This window comes from Notolepis coatsorum (genome assembly GCF_963971535.1).
Source record: "Notolepis coatsorum genome assembly, chromosome: 8".
NCBI classification, from domain to species: domain Eukaryota; kingdom Metazoa; phylum Chordata; class Actinopteri; order Aulopiformes; family Paralepididae; genus Notolepis; species Notolepis coatsorum.
Window position 1 is genome coordinate 55455511 of NC_140172.1, and position 18833 is coordinate 55474343.

At 42.4% G+C, this 18833-nt stretch overlaps 1 protein-coding gene across 1 annotated transcript in view; it reads right to left on the bottom strand.

Moving 5' to 3' along the window:
- Nucleotides 1-2224: 2224 nt before the first annotated feature.
- The window catches only part of sms (spermine synthase), a 74403-nt gene continuing 57794 nt past the window's right edge, over nt 2225-18833 (bottom strand). Inside the window, exons 8-11 of the mRNA XM_084320642.1 lie at nt 8417-8531; nt 6555-6634; nt 5508-5623; nt 2225-4212 (exon numbers count right to left, since the gene is read on the bottom strand). Of these exons, the coding sequence (XP_084176768.1) occupies nt 4182-4212; nt 5508-5623; nt 6555-6634; nt 8417-8531 (342 nt within the window). The 3' untranslated portion in view covers nt 2225-4181. The remainder of the gene's footprint in view (nt 4213-5507; nt 5624-6554; nt 6635-8416; nt 8532-18833) is intronic.

Below are 18833 nucleotides of genomic sequence, written 5' to 3' on the forward strand. Positions count from 1 at the left end.
TGTATTGCTAATCGGCGTCCCCCGCCGCCCCCATTTCATCCATAGATGCTCTGTAATAGTCCGGATGATAAGCAGTTTGTTTTATTTCATTTGTATATATACAACAGAAATGCCGTTCGATATAACGTTACTAGCCTTTAGCCCTATAAATAGCTTTCCAGAAAAGATACGAGACGAAAACTGCGATAAAGCTTATATTCACAACGCTATAAAATGACAACCAACCGATGGATTTTTATTTTCTTTAAGCCATTATGAAGGCACGGTTTATGCACTCAAGTGACAATGGACAGATAGCAATACTATAAAGTATATATATAGCTGTCCAAAAGTACATCTGTTTGTTTACAAAGCGTTGTTCTCCAGCCACATAGATGGCGAGGCCCGGTCGTCAAAGTGTTAATGGCAAGGATCTCATCCACATTCATTCATTTTCTCCCCCCACTCTCTCTGCCATGATTTCAGAATACCGGAAGTGTTGCGGTGGCACATTCCCCCATTCGGAGGGGCGATCATACAGAGAGGAGGGGAGGTGTTACATTATGCAAACTCAACAAGCCATGATTGGTTTGTCCCCAGACCAGAGATTGAGCACCTTTGCGCTGCTGACCAGCGTTAGTTGTACCATGCAATGCACTTCCAAAACATATGCCACAATATGGGATTTTTTTTATAGAAATGATAAGTCTACAGGGATCCATCCGTGGTCATGAAAGAAATTACACAGGCTCCATTTGACCCGATAAGAGGATATCCCTCTTAAGGTTTTATCCTTGAAGCTGGCAGTCCTCCTAGCTGTCATTTCAGCTAAGATAATAATGGATCCATGTACTCCATCAGTCTCTGCTGATAGCATGCTAATCAGGGATGACTTAATAAACCACAAACAGATATCTGTACATAAGAACGGCAATAGTTCCTTTAAGTTGAGGGTTATTACCTTGGATGCCTTCTTGCCCTCATCTCATAGCAATGAGGAGTCTGGTCAGAACAACATAGAGAAGGTCCACTCTAAACAGAGACTGTCTCACTGGTCAGAACAACAGAGAAGGTCCTCTCTAAACAGAGACTGGCTCACTGGTCAGAACATAGAGAAGGTCCTCTCTAAACGGAGACTATCTCACTGGTCAGAACAACAGAGAAGGTCCTCTCTAAACAGAGACTGGCTCACTGGTCAGAACATGGAGAAGGTCCTCTCTAAACAGAGACTGTCTCACTGGTCAGAACAACATAGAGAAGGTCCTCTCTAAACAGAGACTGGCTCACTGGTCAGAACAACATAGAGAAGGTCCTCTCTAAACAGAGACTGTCTCACTGGTCAGAACAACATAGAGAAGGTCCTCTCTAAACAGAGACTGGCTCACTGGTCAGAACAACATAGAGAAGGTCCTCTCTAAACAGAGACTGTCTCACTGGTCAGAACAACATAGAGAAGGTCCTCTCTAAACAGAGACTGTCTCACTGGTCAGAACAACATAGAGAAGGTCCTCTCTAAACAGAGACTGTCTCACTGGTCAGAACAACATAGAGAAGGTCCTCTCTAAACAGAGACTGGCTCACTGGTCATAACAACATAGAGAGGTCCTCTCTAAACAGAGACTGGCTCACTGGTCAGAACAACATAGAGAAGGTCCTCTCTAAACAGAGACTGTCTCACTGGTCAGAACAACATAGAGAAGGTCCTCTCTAAACAGAGACTGGCTCACTGGTCAGAACAACATAAGAGAAGGTCCTCTCTGAACAGAGACTGTCTCACTGGTCAAAACAACATAAACAGAGGCTCACTGGGTTGCAGATGCAGTCTGGCATACTCCAGTTTTGTCCAGACTCCACCGCAATATGTCAGAGCACACTGGAATACAGCCATCTCTATGTCAGTGGTGCCAGGTGCGGGAGTCACTGTGGAGAACATTATGCTTGTCAGCATCACGGTCCTCGCCTTGTCCCTTTGTTAGGTTTTCATGTGACGTCTTTGTCCTTTTCGCATTATGTTAGAGACTACGAAAAAGTTAGGGCGCATGATAGGCTACTGATTTGGTGCACTAGTATTCAAGCATTGAACCTGAACATTTGAGTGTTATTTGCTACACGGCCAACTTGCCTCAATTTACTTGCTACGGCATGCAAGCAATCACTGTGTGGAACATGTCCTGTAGTTTACAACCAGGAAATGTCCCAAGTGAAGTCATAAATAGTGGGGAAGAAATCTATCCATCGAAGAAGAAAAAAAAACAACAGCAATGTTTAATTTATATCAGACAGTGAAGTTAAGCAGAGTTGAAGGAACATCTTGCGCTTTAGCGCCTCCACAATCGGAGGTCAGTGCTCTCAGAATACTGTAGGACAATATAGTAGAAACAGTTCTATGGGCCACTTCTAAACGACTGAACCCAAAGAAGATACTGGAGCACACAAGTCACTTTACTATTTTATTGATAAGGTGTAAGCGATGCGATGCACACTGCATCTTCTTCAGAGTCAAAGAAGACAAGGTTTGCACCTTATAAATAAAATTGAATCTATTGGCCTCCAGCATGGCTGTGTGATGAGAGAGACTGTTTACCAGCCATGCTGGAGGTGGAGTCACCACTGGTGTCTTCACATGTAAAAGGGCCTGCCTAGCACACAGCGTGTTTATCAATCAAGTTCTACTTGAGCTGACATCCTCTGTTACAAAATCGTTATTTGCAAAATATTGTAAAATTATATTTCTCATTGCTCAGTATTGCGTCAATCTGGAATGGGGCTATGTTGGGAGACATGATTTTGCCTAAAATAAAAGTTTACACAAGGTTTGGTATACATGCCGATTTAAATTCCATTGCACTAGCGAAATTGGGCTAACCGATGACTGATGTTGTGTTCAGTATTTAGGCTACACATGTTGCACTGTTTAAAAATAAGACTCTGTGCAGCCTAGGTGATCATGCAGACATTAAGACGCTCTTAAAAATAGAAGCTCTTAATGTCACCATGAATGCATTTATGACTGTTTCTGTCCTCCTTAACAATATGAGTACATTCTAATGTAAGTCTATGCCCCTAACCTCAACGTCAAGTTCATTGTACATGTAACTGCACTTGACTATTACATCTGATTCAGATTCGTACGTATGTTAGCAATTCTTAATGACTAATTGTCTTGTCAGCACTCTGTACTGGGCTGAGGCAGTTGCTCTTGGGCAGAATGGCCTAGCTTGTGCTTGAAAACATTGTCATAAGCTGCAGCAACATTCAGAAGCTATATATTTTATGCAAATTGCACTTTAGAGTGACTTTCTTTTGTGTTGCATTTATGAGTCTTTTGTACGGCCACAGGAGGAAGCCATCGTGTTAGAATCAGATCTTGACCAGCGGCTTCATGCAGCATTTTTGTGAGCAGGAAGAGAGGAGGCTACGGTGGGACTCTAGATACAAGAGAGTCAGACTCACGTCTGTGAAGCCCCACCCCTCTGTGTATCTTATCTGGACCCCTGCTCTATGTTTCAGTGTATCAGTTCAGTAACAGCAGTGCCACATTGCTTAACAGTCAGACATGGCTCAAATGTTTTAATCTATTGTGGACCTGATGGGTGGGCTTTACTGCATCGGGACTGTTCAGAGTGTCAGGTAAAATAACAAATGCCATTTGGTGGACATGATATCCAAAGTGCCTTACAGTACAAGGAGTACATACATTTTAAGCATAGGTTGTCCGGGTGGGAATAGAACCACTAACCTTGGCAGTGCCTTGCTCTTCTCATGATTAGGATATACCGCTGGTAAGTTGGTAAGTCAAGTAAGTTGTGAAACACAGAAAAGCATAATAAAATTGACTCTGGAAGTCTAAAACTTTCTGGCACTCGTCACAGCATCCCATGTGATAAACCCCACCCATCGTGCACCAAACACCTAGTGAGGCTAAAACAAAGTATACAGTATTTGCAAATACCATTAAAGCCCAGATCTGCTTAGGAGTTCCTCCTCGAGAACATGCAAATTAACAATCCAAGCCAAAACAAAAACTAAAACTAAAATACAATCTCTGGTTTTGACATATAATGGTAAAACCTGACATGTAACCAGGGCGGGGAGACAGTAGGACATAGAGGGGATAACAGAACAGTGCCATCTCTCCCAGACAAGGGGAGAATCTTCACATTCCGGCAGGCAAGAACTGGAGCGGAGTGGATGGGCAGCCTTTATTTCTTCCACACGGTGTAGAAAACCCACCTGGCAATTGCTTGTTGAGGAACAGACACAGTTATGTTGTGGTTGAATAATAAAAAAAGGTGGCTTATATAAAAACCACACTCAGAACAGATTTGGACAGTTTCTTTGTCCTTCGACCTGACAACAACGATATGTTGTCCATAATGGTTTAGGCTGCCCTAGAAAGGCAAACAGCAGTAACTGACAGTTTTGACAAAAAAATGAAAGATTCCACTGAAGTAGGCTATGAATTTAGAATTTAGATACTAAAGATAATTAACTTTGGAAGTAAACGTTTGTAGAATTAGTTTCTGATTATGTATTTGTACCATACAATGCCTTAGAGCCAAATGCACTTTCAAAACAAATGCCAAAAATGGATTTCTTTTTATTATAAAGTCTCCAGGTATCTGTCCGTGGTCCTGAAAGCAATGACACATGCTCCATTTGACCCAATAGAGGATATCGCTCTTAAGGTTTTCTCCTTGAAGCTGGCAGTAAACTGAGTTTAAGTGGGTTTAATTCGCAACACATTCGGTTGCTTTGTCTCAGGGACCCCAATCTGAGAAGATTTTAGTAGTTCGATGTGATTTAGTCCAGAATTACATCTAATGTAGCTGAAGAGGCAGCAGTGATGCAAGTAACACAGATCAAAACAGTCACTCTTACACAGTAGCCTATTCTCTCACTGAGCTGTGAAATTGTGAAATTAAACTGTATTCACTGTTTTTCTACTGAGACCTCTTTAAGGAACCCCTGGGGGTCCCAGGATCCCACACTGAGAAGTTGAACCACTGCAATATACTACATCCCTGAATGTAAACAATACAAACATGACCTCATGTGAACACATATGCATATAGTGCATATCATACATAAAATGTAAGACTTTTTAAGACCACTTTTGAACAATCAGGAAACACCTGAAATTAAAAACATATTTCACAGCCATACTGGCAAGAAAAATGTATGAAAGAAAATGACCATGAAATAAGTAATTCCATATGAATTGTTGGGGGGGGGGGCTGATTCACTGTTCATTCAGTTAATACAAATAAAGCTAATTCAAAATACAATTCACCGTTCATTCAGTTAATAAAAAATAAAGCTAATTCAAACTACAATTCTCCGTTCATTCAGTTAATAAAAATAAAGCTAATTCAAATTACAACTAACTAACGACAGAGCAGTCATTATTTCTAAAGAACGGATAGTAAAAGTTGAATAATCTTTTAAAATCTCAACTTGAAAGTGGATTGACCCCAGAAACAATACTCTTGTCGTTATGAAGTGATGTTCATCTGTGAAAAGGATACAGCTCCATGTAGGAGGGAACACACACCACCTGCTTGGAGAAGTCCACGGGGCAGGACAGCTTCCCCAGCTGTGCCTCATACTGACTCAGTGCCTCAGTTAGGTTTGCACAGTTACCCTGAGGAGCCAAAGCAGAAACGGCATCATCAGACATCTGTAGGTAATTATACCGCTGGCCGGAATGGCTTACTACCATTAGTGTTTTCTCGCTTGCATATACCGCCGTGGGCAGTGTTGGAAAAGGGATGTATGGATGAGAATGTGGATCCGCTACGCTAGTATGTGATCAATCCATCAAGCTGCGCTGCACTGTTACCCATAGTGCTAGCTTTGAAGTGAAGCACTAAGGAAATATAACAATAGTTATTACTTAACTCTAGTTGTATGAGTGAGCAGCTTCAAAGCTGCACGCCAGCCAACTTATGAGTCTGACCTGGGTTTGCTGAACAAGTGAACCGAGGTATGGTGGTTAATAGGTGGTAATATATACCCTAGTGGGTGGAGATTTATGGGTATATGATTGGCTGGCTGGCAGTTCAGGGATTTGCCCATAGTGCATAGCTTTGAAGTGGCATGCTAACTCATATAAATAGAGTTAATAACTATCGTTGGCCTAATTTCTCAAGTTCATCCGTCTCCCTATATGTGCGTGTTGCTACGGAAGCGTATGGCTGCCACACCAGAAACAGAAAAAAAATATCAGTATCACGTTATAACGGGATAACTTATTGTTTTAACATAAAACGTTTCACGATATAACGTGATAACTTATTGTTTTAACATACAACTTTTCACGTTATAACATGATAAGTTGGTATCACGTTATAACGTGAAACGTTTTATCTTAAAACAATAAGTTATCACGTTATAACGTGATACTGATCATTTTTTCTGTTTCTGGTGTGGCAGCAATATGCTTCCGTATGTTGCTGTTCATCATCATCTTGAATACAACTTTGGCAGCTGGCTGGTCAAGATTTAACATGAATTTATTTTCACAGCAGTTTAATAGTTGATTTAGAAGCCAACAGGTCAAAAACCTGCCTCACCTGTGTGAAGTATTTCCCACTGGGTCGCAGCACTTTGATTGAGAGATCCAAGATAAGACTCAGGAACTCCCATGTGGAATCTGAGAGATGAAAAAGATTCAGCTTCAGACAAATGAGACCAGAAAAAAAAGTTCTTCATTGAAATGTTTTTGAACCTTTAACATTAGTTTAGTTTAGTTTATTTATTTAGCACATTATTTAAAAACAGTGCTAGGAGGGAACAAAGCCCAAAGGGCTTGTATAAAGTTCCACTCCTGTCCCATCAATGTCCATAATCAAATATGAACGTAATACGTAAACATGGTCAAGAAAAGAACACAAAACAAGATTAGAGACATAAGGCAAACACTATAATGAAAAATGGAAGATAGACAAGGATAGATATCATGTTCAAAACACATCAACAAGAGCCAATAACAAAAACAAACAAAAAAAGTACAAGAAAGCAAAGGAGAGGAGAATAACATATGAAAAATATATAATGAAGAAAAAGAACCAGCAATATTGGTAACACTGTTACACAGGACTAACTTAATACGTTGATGATTCATGATGAAATTAAATGGCCGTTTAATTGCTTTCTAAAGACGGATAAGGAGGTTGTTGACCTCAATGATAAACTTAGTGTTCCAGAGTTTAGGACCTCTAAAACTAATGTTGAATTGATGGCTAGATGTCTGACAGAAAGGTAAGTGGAGTTGATTACTATGCTTTGTTGGATATGAGTGAATTTCTGATGAAAAAATTAAGAAAATATGGCAAGTATCAGGAAGATCTTGCCTATTGTTTATGAACTTATATATGAATGAGCATGTTTGAAAAGCATTTAGTTTGTCAATTGATAATAGTGAATACTTCCTGAACAGAGGTGCAGATGGTTCATATCCGTTAGACTGAGAAATCATCCTGAGGAACCTCTTCTGGATTATGACTAATTTGTTGAGATATGATGGATACGTAGCAGCCCAGACTATATTACAGTAGTTAAGGTAAGGAAATAAAAAGCTATAATACAAGGTTAGATGGGCAGAGGGATGGATCATGGGGCAGACCCTTCTCAATATACCAAGCATCATCATAGATTTTTTGCAGCCATTATCAATGTGGTTATGCCAATTTAAACCTTCATCTACAATAACTCCTAAGATCAGTGAGTATATTTACATTAAAGTGAATTGTAGCAGCAAAATAATAGCAAAAATGGGCAATATAGGTGGATTTATAGACAAGATATAGATGCTGCTCTTTTGCAATACAGGCAAGACATAATTATTGGCTTGTTCAGTTGGCTTGTTCAGTTGGAAAAACTCAAATAACCAAATCAAACCCAATACAACCCTCAGCGCCACCCTGTCGCAGCAGGGAAATAACTGTAATACAGACAGTATAGGTGCATCTTCATCAGACCCAACTCCATTTTCTTTTGTAAAACAGATCAACACTTTGAGTGTTTCCAAATGAATGAGCCACGGAAATCCAAATAAGCAAATACGATTTGTCCTCAAATCGCGCAGCACACGTCCTGGATTATAAACCCCCATTGACTTTGCATTGCAGTGAGAGGGGAGGTGTGGCCAAAGTAGCATCCTATACATAAGCAGCTCATGTAACCTGAGCCAGCGGACCGGCAGATCTCAGCTCTGGAGTGGAGTCAAACTTCCTGCTTATCATCATAAAACCTCCAGAAGAAAAGTCAAATACAGAAGTGTTGAACACTGGCAGTATTCCACTGTATAAGCCTTTCACTACCACACTACATAGAACCCTTTCACTAACAACAATACATAGTTAACTTTCACCTTTGACTACCGGTATATATATCGACTATAGTGATGTATATTGACTATATATATTGACTGTACCTTCTTCTGGCGCTGTGGATATGGGGACAGCAGTGAGGTCATTGATGACATAATCAAAGGTCCTTCCCTCCTGTACGTACTTCTTCAGCACAGGAACACAGTCCTCCACTAGAACCTGCAGCACATGACAAGATGAAAATACAACATCAGAGGGCTGTGACATCATCACCAGGCACGACCAATGTGTTTCCCCTTATTGTCCAGAAAAACCAGACATGTGCATAGTCCACAAATAGAGATGTAACGGTATGAAAATTTCATATCACAATTATAGTGACCAAAATCAGTATAAATGTTCAAGAAGTACTGATACAAACTGAAGTACCAAGTAACTAACATTTTTATTTTATATATAATTACTAGGGATGTCCGATATTATCGGCCGATATTGGCATTAAAATGTGATATCGGAAAATATCGGTATCGGTTTAAAAAAAAAATAAATAAAATTACATTTATATAACCTTTATTTACCCAGGCAAGCAAGTAAGAACAAATTCTGATTTTATTTATTGTCAAAAGTATGCATAATGTTGTGTTAATTCCACAACAAGAGATATGTAATGTTAATTACCTGCAATTATTCCATTTTTTTGGGGGGGGGGGAACCCTGCATATATCGGTATCGGTTGATATCGGTATCGGAAATTAAGAGTTGGACAATATCGGTATCGGTAAAAAAGCCAATATCGAGCATCCCTAATAATTACTATTATTATTGGTGTCGTTACATTATCATTACACACACACGTACACTCTTCTGTGTTGCATTTGAATATGTGCAATGACCCCATGCACAATTGACATAAATACAGATGAGTCTTAACCTGCTGTCGTGTGGCAGTGAAAGGGTTAAGAAGACAGCATAGTAATTGCAGTGACATAAATACAGATACGCCTTCTATGTAGTATTTCTCATATTGGAAGACTTCGACAACTGCTGGATTTTAAATGTGTTCCTGATTTTAAATGTTTCATTGCAAAACAAACCCATGTTGCATGCTGCGCGTCTGACCGTGTCTTGGCGCGATGCTAAACAGTCTAGAGTAGACAGTGTTTACTGTGTTTTTCAAAGTGCGGTAATCAAACCCAGTTCTAATGATAATAAAAATTTGAACAGTTATACGTACCGTCAGGGGATTTTACCGTGGTTATCATTAAAAACCGGTAACCGTTTCATGCCTAGCCACAAACACACAGAATCCTCAATGACGCCTTTTCACCATGCCACCTAATCTGGTCCAATTGTTTGGCTAACCAATTAACTATACAACCTTTTTAAATGGTAACTAGAAGCCACACATGATGCTTAGTGAGAATAAAGTAAAAAGCGGCCTGGGAGGAGGAGAGAAAAATGTGTTTCTGACTAAATGACAGCCATATTGTTGTGTCACTTTCAAATTGATGACAGTGGTTGGATGTCACAAAGTAACACATTACACATGTTTGTGAGAACAGCACCTCCATGTGGTGAAATGAAGAATACTTCACAAGTATTTGAGTCTTGGAAGTATTGATTGATTGAAAACTTTATTAACAGATTGCAGAATGGGTACAGTACAGTACAGCTCAATACATACAATTGTTAAGGGGATGCAGACCAGAGAAAGACTTTCGTCTTGTTTACATCAGGGTCCCCCATTTTCAATTCATCGTAACATATATGACATACATGACATACAGATAGACAGTACTGCTACATCTATACATTTATGACATACCAGATTTGCAATTACAGTACTGTTTGATACAAAAAGAGTCCAGAAAGAAAAAGTATATACATTTGACGTAGAAACTGTACATTGGATTGGGTAGGTGGGGGTGGGGGGGGGACTGTACATTGGAGGTGGTTGGGGGGGGGGGGGTTGGGTAGGAGTGGGGGGGGGGGGGGGGGTAGGAGGGGTGGGTGGGGGACACTGTACAACTGTACAAACAAAACTGTACATTGGATTATTGACAAGACCATACTTGGTAATTTACTGTACATTGGAGGGGGTAGTGTTCGGACATTTACAGGGGCCAGTTTCGAGTTGCAGTCTCCCTTAGGTGTTTTTTGAGAGTGTTTTTGAAAGTGGGTAGTGATTCACATTCCTTTACAGCTTTGGGTAGGGCGTTCCACATTGATGTGGCATAATTGCGAAACGTGTTTAGTCCCTTGTTTGAGCCGAATCTGGGTTTAACATGATTTGTGGAGCTCCCTCTGGTGTTGTGATCGTGGTATTCACTGACCTTTGGGAAGTATTTTGACATGTACATGGGTACCTTGGTCGTGTAGTGTATCTTGTAGACCAGGCCCATTGCAAGTTGCTGTACTCTGTCGTCTACTCTAAGCCATCCTAGGTTGTCAAAGTGGGCAGGGGTGAGGTGGGTTCTAGGAGTAAGGTCAAGCAGTAGTCTGACCAGTTTGTTTTGAGATGTTTGTAATTTTGTTTTTAGCGCCTTTGAGGTGCTTTGGTACCATGAGGTGCAAGCATAGTCGTAGTACCCTTGAATGAGTGCTCCTGCTAGAGTCTTCAGGGTATTCTTGTTTACCAGTGAGGAGATCCGGTACAAGAATCGAGTTCGTTGGTTGACTTTTTTTATTACATTGGATGCCATTTTGTCACAGGAAAGATTTGCCTCTAGGATGGAACCCAGGTAGGTAATATCTTCTTTCCTTGTGACAATATTGTCACCCACTGTAACTGAGAAGCCGTCGGTCTTGCTGAGTTTGTTATTTGAACCGAAGAGAATGGACTCTGTTTTGCCCATGTGTAATGATAGTTTGTTATCAGCGAGCCATATGCAGATTTTGCCTAGTTCTGAGCTGAGGGTTTTTTCAACCTGTAACTTGTTCTTGTCAGAGACCAGCAGGGCTGAGTCGTCCGCAAACAGGAACAAGTTGCAGTCACAAGCTGACGACATGTCATTTGCATAAATTAGGAACAGTAGCGGACCTAGTATGCTTCCTTGTGGAACACCACAGCTTACTGTGAGGGGGGGGATAGGGTACCGTTTATTCCATGTTTGTCATGACCCTTGTTGAGCACTGGGACGATATATAATTAAGACACTGTATGAATCTACATCATACAGTGTATTGATTATCAGCTTGATTTTATACTCAACATGAGGGAAATCTAACCTTTAATTGTGTTTATATTGCTCTTAAAATTGTAATGTTCTTATCAAGAAATAGGCTAATATATATATATATATGCCCCAATCATCTCCCATAGCTTCAACAGCCAGCAGTGGTGGGAAGTGTGTTTACATTCCTGATCACTCCAATATCCAGACCACAAGAGTAATGAGTGACCAGAATGTCTTGTTTCATTACACAAAGTTTCAGAAGTGATTTTGGATTAAACCAAGTTGCGTAAAAGATGCAGTGATGAACGGTCTTTACATTTACATTTAGTCATTTAGCTGACGCTTTTATCCAAAGCGACTTACAAGTTCTGTACGACAGGTCATCAGGAAGGATACAACTCTATCAGCTGAGTAACAATATTCATCAAAGTGTTGCGTGTTACAGTGTAGGTTAGTTTATTAGGGCAAGTGCATGACAGTAAGGTTAGTTAGGGTTAGATTTTTTTTTTTAATTTCATTTCAGATAATGGTTGAAGAAGTGCGTCTTTAGTCGACGGCGAAAGATTGGACGGGATTCGGCTGTCCTAACTGGGGTGGGTAGTTCATTCCACCATTGTGGGGCAAGGACTGAGAATAGGCGGCTTCTCTTTGATGACCCTCCCGGAGCTTGGATAGGAGTAGGTCTAAGGTGGCCAGAAGATGCAGAGCGTAGGGGTCTTGAGGGTGTGTAGTTAGAGACCATTGACCGGAGGTAGGCGGGAGCGGTTCCCTTTGCCGCACGGTATGCTAGGTCGAGGGCCTTGAAGCGGATACGTGCAGCAATGGGGAGCCAGTGCAGGTCCCTAAGAAGTGGGGTGACATGGGCCGACTTCGGTAGGTTTGAGATCAGGCGGGCCGCTGCGTTCTGAATGAGTTGAAGAGGCTTGGTGGCAGTGGCCGGGAGGCCAGCTAGCAGTGCGTTGCAGTAGTCGAGGCAGGAGATGACTGTTGATTGGACGAGGAGTTGGGTGGCTTCTTTTGTCAGGAAGGGGCGGATCCTTCTGACGTTGCTCAGGAGGAATCGGCAGGTTCTGGTTGTCGCTGCGATGTGAGCAGAGAAGTTCAACTGGTCGTCGAGGACAACACCAAGGTTCTTGGCGGTCGGGGACGCGGTCACAGCTGCATTCTCGACTGTGATGGAGAGGTCGGTCAGGGGGGAGGATTTGGCCGGCAGGTGGAGCAATTCTGTTTTGCTTAGGTTCAAGGGAAGCAACAGGTTTTTAAGTACACAGGTGGAGTTATGCTATGCTTGCTAATTATGGTACAGTAGCTAGCAGTGTTATTAACAGAGATTGTCCGAAGGAGCAGTCTGCTAACAAAGATATTACATCAGAGAACAAATATATTCACAAAATAGATCACCATTCAACTTTATTGAACTGCTGTGTGACCAATAAATAAATATCTATGATTACTTCCCCTAACTATTTCTCCATTTTGAACCACCAGAAAACGTGGGAAAACAGTGATTTTGCACATTTTCCAGAAGTACATTCCCTGCCAGGTCTGTAATTGTAAGTGGAAAATGCACTACAGTTGCACCAGAATAATAATATATTTTAATAATGAGCTCTTGCATGTTTTTGGTGAATAATTTAGTACAATTTGAATATCATCTGAACATTTACATTTAATAATACAAAATGTAAATGTCAATATTAATATTCTCTGCTCACCTGATAGACACCTGTCTATTTCTTGTAGAGACTTGGCAAAGAGATCTGGAACAGACCCATCTCAATGAACTCTGTCCGCCGAACTGTAGCTCCATTAGCACTCCACGGCTATCTGGTCGTGGAGGTGGCCTTGCGTTGGTCCATAAAACTTCTATTGCATGTCGGACAGTGAACTCTGAGTCCTTTCAATCCTTTGAACTACAAATCACCATAGTTGGCAGAGCGCATCCATTTTATTGTATTTTAATTTATCGCCCTCCTGGCTCCACTAGTCTTTTTTTAACCGAGTTTACTGAGTTACTTACATCAGTGATTAAGCTGGACAACGTGCTGGTCACCGGTGATTTTAATTTTCATGTTGATGACGTCACATCAAAGGCTGCATCAGATTTTCTCGCGATTACTGACTCTTTTAATTTTGTTCAGCATATTTCGGGTCCTACTCATGTAGCCGGGCATACTTTAGATTTAGTTTTCTCACATGGGTTAAACATTAAGAATGTCAACCTCCAGGATTTCCATCTGAGTGACCATAAGTGTATACTTTTTGATGTTTGTTTTAACTCTGATGTGCTCCCTCATAACCAGATGACGCACAGACGTATAATTAAGCAAAACTCTGCAGATACATTTTCAACATTATTTGACTCTGATGTTCTGTCCAATTGCAACGAGTTAGAGTCCCTTGTGCAGTCTTTTCATGACCAATGTTCCACTATTTTGGACATAGTTGCTCCTTTTAAATCCAGACCTGCCTCCCGTACCAATTCTACTCCCTGGTTCAATGAGTCTATCCGCAGTTTTAGACGTCAGTGTAGAAAGACAGAGCGTTTATGGAAAGCCTCCAAGCTTGAAGTCCACAGGTTACATCTCAAGGAGCTATTGGTCCAGTTTAATGACATGATAAGGGATGCAAGAACTGCATATTTTGCTAATCTAATATCATCCAACAAGGGAAACTCAAGGGTTTTGTTTGAAACAATCAATACTATTGTTGCTCCTATGCCTCCATGTGTACCTGTATATTCTTATACTGACTGTAATAACTTTTTGAATTATTTTGTGGATAAGGTCAGTGGTGTTAGAGCAGGCATCTGCCCCTCATCCCTTTCTGACAGCCTTCCTACCACTGTCTCTCCTCCTCTCACGCTGCTAGACTCGTTCTCTCCAGTCACCTTAGAGCAGGTTTCTATAGTGCTGCACAAAACGAAACCCTCTTTTAATCCCCTTGATGCTGTTCCCTCATCCCTGATTTTAGAGGTCCTTGACTCAATTGGTCCCACAATTCTGTCAATAATTAACCGCTCTCTGGCATCAGGTTCTGTCCCTAGCCTTTTTAAACATGCCATAGTTCAACCTCTTTTAAAAAAGGCTAACCTAGACCCCTCTCTTCCTGAGAATTACAGACCAATCTCCAAACTACCTCCGTGACGCGTTCAAGGATACAGACTGGGACATGTTTGAAGGAAGCGCCAGTGACGTCAGCGAGTATGCTGATACCGTTGTAAGCTACATAACAGTGGCAGACGGCATTGTCCCCACAAAGACGGCGCGGGTTTTCCCAAACCAGAAACCTTGGGTGGACAGCACTATAAGAACAGCCCTAAACTCACGCACCACGGCTTATAACCTGGGCAGAGAGTCAGGAAATATGGAAGAATACAAGGCTTCAGTCTACACTCTGCGCAAGGCTGTTAAACTTGCTAAGAGGACATATGCTGAGAAACTGGAGACACAAATGGCACAAAACGACACAAGAGGCTTGTGGAGGGGACTGAAGACAATAACTGACTACAAAGTCAGCGCCCCCGCAATGGGGAGCGACGACGCCTCTCTAGCGGACAAACTCAACTCCTTCTACGCTCGGTTCGGTGTAGACAGTGTCGCCGCTAGCCCTCTGGCTAGTGACGTCACTGGCGCACCGGCTGTTGTGGAGGGGGGGGGGCAACCGCGGGGGGGCGGGGGCGCTCTCTCGTTGTCGGAACACAGTGTGAGAAGAGCATTTATGCAGGTGAACACCAGGAAGGCTGCAGGCCCAGATGGTATAACAGGACGCATACTTAAGTCCTGTGCAAACCAGCTTGCCCCGGTGTTCACCGCCATATTTAATCAATCCCTGGCGGAGTCAGTAGTCCCTGCCTGCTTCAAGATGTCTACCATCATCCCTGTACCGAAGAAACCCTCCCCAACATGTCCAAATGATTACAGACCGGTGGCACTCACCTCTGTGGTCATGAAATGTTTCGAGAGGCTGGTCAAGGACCACATTTGTGCCTCTCTCCCCAGCGATATGGACCCTATGCAATTTGCATACAGGACAAACAGGTCCACTGATGACGCGGTCTCCCAGGTACTGCACAGCACTCTCTCCCACCTTGACCGTCAGAAGGGGGGCTATGTGAGACTGTTGTTCATTGACTACAGCTCAGCGTTCAACACCATAGTCCCCACCAGACTGGTGGACAAGCTGATCGAGCTAGGCCTGAGCTCCGCCCTGAGCGCCTGGGTACTGGACTTTCTGAGTGAAAGACCCCAGGCGGTCAGGGTGGGGGGTCAGACCTCCAACACCATCACCCTGAGCATCGGGTCCCCCCAGGGCTGTGTTCTAAGCCCCCTGCTGTACTCACTCTACACACACGACTGTGTGGCCAAGTTCAGCTCCAACTCCATTGTGAAGTTCGCCGACGACACGGTGGTGGTGGGGCTGATCTCGGACAACGACGAGAAGGCCTACCGGGAGGAGGTTGAGGTACTGGAACGTTGGTGCCAGGACAACAGCCTGCTCCTGAACATTGGTAAAACCAAGGAGCTGATCGTGGATTATAGGAGAGGACAGCGGGAGACACACACACCACTGAGGATTAACGGGGCTACCGTGGACAGGGTGAGCAGCTTCAAGTACCTGGGGGTCCACATCTCAGAGGACCTGACATGGTCAACACACATAGGCACAGTAGTAAAGAAAGCGAAGCAGCGCCTCTACCACCTGAGACAGTTAAGGAAGTTCAGAGTATCGGGGAAGATACTTCAGTCCTTCTACTCAGGAGCTGTAGAGAGCATCTTGACCGGAAACATCACTGCCTGGTATGGGAACAGCACGGCACAGGACAAGAAGGCCCTACAGAGTGTGGTGCGCTCAGCCGAGCGTACCACGGGTATTGCGCTACCTCCCCTGCAGGCTCTATACAACAAGAGGTGCAAATCCAGAGCCTGCAGGATAATGAAAGACCCCCACCACCCCAATAACAGCCTGTTCCAGCTGCTGAGGTCAGGCAGACGCCTGCGAATTCTAGAGACTAAGACGGAGAGGCTTAGGCTAAGCTTCTTCCCCCAGGCCATCAGAGCCTTGAACAATGAACATCGAGAGACACAGAAACTGAACTATCCACACACAAGTACATACACGACACGCACGCTGAGCACGCTCACACACTAGCAGCCACTTTAACACTCATGCCGCACACACGCACACTTATGGCCAGAGGAAAGGCCACTTAAAATAGTATAACATCAGGAACAGTGTATTGCACTACTAAAGCTAACTAGCATGTCCTATATGCTCTGTAAATACTAATGTACAGATACCGAGATGGCACACCATGTACCTGTTTATTGCACTGTTTTATTGGATTCTATTAATATGTTGTACCACTGTATTTTATTGGATTCTATTATATGTTGTACCACTGTATTGCACATCGTCGCGGGCAAGACCAGCCGCATTTCATTGTATACCTGTATGCCGTGACAATTAAAACTCTTGAATCTTGAATCTTGAATCTTGAAACCTCTGCTGTCCAAGGTGCTGGAGAAAATTGTGGCTGAGCAGCTTCTCATGGTTCTAGAAACCCATAATCTGCATGACCCATTCCAATCAGGCTTTCGGAAATTTCATTCCACCGAAACAGCCCTTCTTAAGGTTACCAATGACATTGTAATGGCTGCAGATGATGGTAAACACTCACTATTAGTTTTATTGGACCTCAGCGCAGCCTTTGACACGGTTGATCATGTGGTTATGGTGCGTAGGCTCAATGATGTGTTTGGGATCTCTGGGTCAGCACTGAGATGGTTCTCATCTTACCTAGCTGATAGAAGCTTTTCTGTGTCAGTGGGTCAGTTCATGTCGGACTCTACCCCACTGTCCTGTGGGGTTCCGCAGGGTTCTGTGCTAGGGCCAATGCTGTTCTCCCTATATATGTTTCCCCTAAGCCAGATTATTAAACGTTTTAATGGAATATTTTATCAATTTTATGCGGATGACATCCAATTGTATTGTTCTTTTAAGCCCAGTGAGTGTAATCGTTTTTGCATTATTAATGAATGCATCGATGCCATCAAGAGCTGGATGGCTGATAATTTCCTTCAGCTTAATGCAAGTAAGACAGAAGCCCTCATTATTGCTCCCGACCACATCATCCCCATTATAAAAAATTCTATTGGACCCTTAGGTCAGTGTGTCAAACCTCATGTGAGGAACTTAGGTGTAATTTTTGATGACTCTCTGTCTTTTAACAGCCATGTCAACCAGCTCACACGGTCATGTTTTTATCAGCTCAGAAACATTGCCAAATTAAGATTTGTTGTTTCTAGAGCTGAAATGGAAATGATCATCCATGCTTTTATTTCATCACGCCTGGACTATTGCAATTCAATTTTTACCTGTCTGGATAAATCTGTGCTAAACCGCTTGCAAATCATTCAAAATGCAGCGGCAAGGCTTTTAACTGGGACAAGTAGGCGTGCCCACATCACCCCCATTTTATCCACTCTACATTGGCTCCCCATTAATTATCGTGTCCATTTTAAAATTCTTGTTTTAACTTTTAAAGCCCTCCAAGGTAGATCCCCTGTGTACATTTTTTATTTACTGCGCCCCTACTCCCCCAGTCGTGCACTTAGGTCCTCCCACCAAAATCTCCTGGTTGTCCCACGGACCCGGTTAATAACAAAAGGTGACCGGTCCTTCCAATTTATGGCCCCTACCCTTTGGAACACCCTCCCCCTTTCTATGCGTTCACTTGACTCCCTATCCACTTTTAAGGAACAGTTGAAAACGTTTTTATTCAGACAGGCTTTTAAATAATTCCTGGTTGTATACGTTGTTTATTTATTTATAATTGTTGTTTTGTTTTTAGTTGCACTCATATTTAGTTATTTAATTGTAACTATGCTTACGATGTGTCAGAATTGTTTTATGTGTAGTGCGTTCATCTCTATGTTGCTATGTTTTACTTCTGTGAAGCACTTTGTGATTTTATCTGAGAAAGGTGCTATACAAATAAAGTTTACTTACTTACCTGATGACAATATCAATAATATATGCTCACCTGATGACAATATCAATAATCTCTGCTCACCTGATGACAATATCAATAATCTCTGTTTACCTGGGCCCTGTTCCTCGTACCTGGCTAACTGAGTTAGCCGGATAATTTTCAGGATAACTTGATTTAAGCCAGACCTGTCGGTTCCCCGACGTGCGATTTTCTAAATCGCTATGGCAACAGATCAGAAAGTATGAACCTGCTCCAGACCAGGGTTTAGTTCAGTTAGCTCGATAACCTGCATGGCCACACCCTCGCAAAGAAATCCCAGCTCGCTTCCTGAAATAATTCTCACAGTCTAGA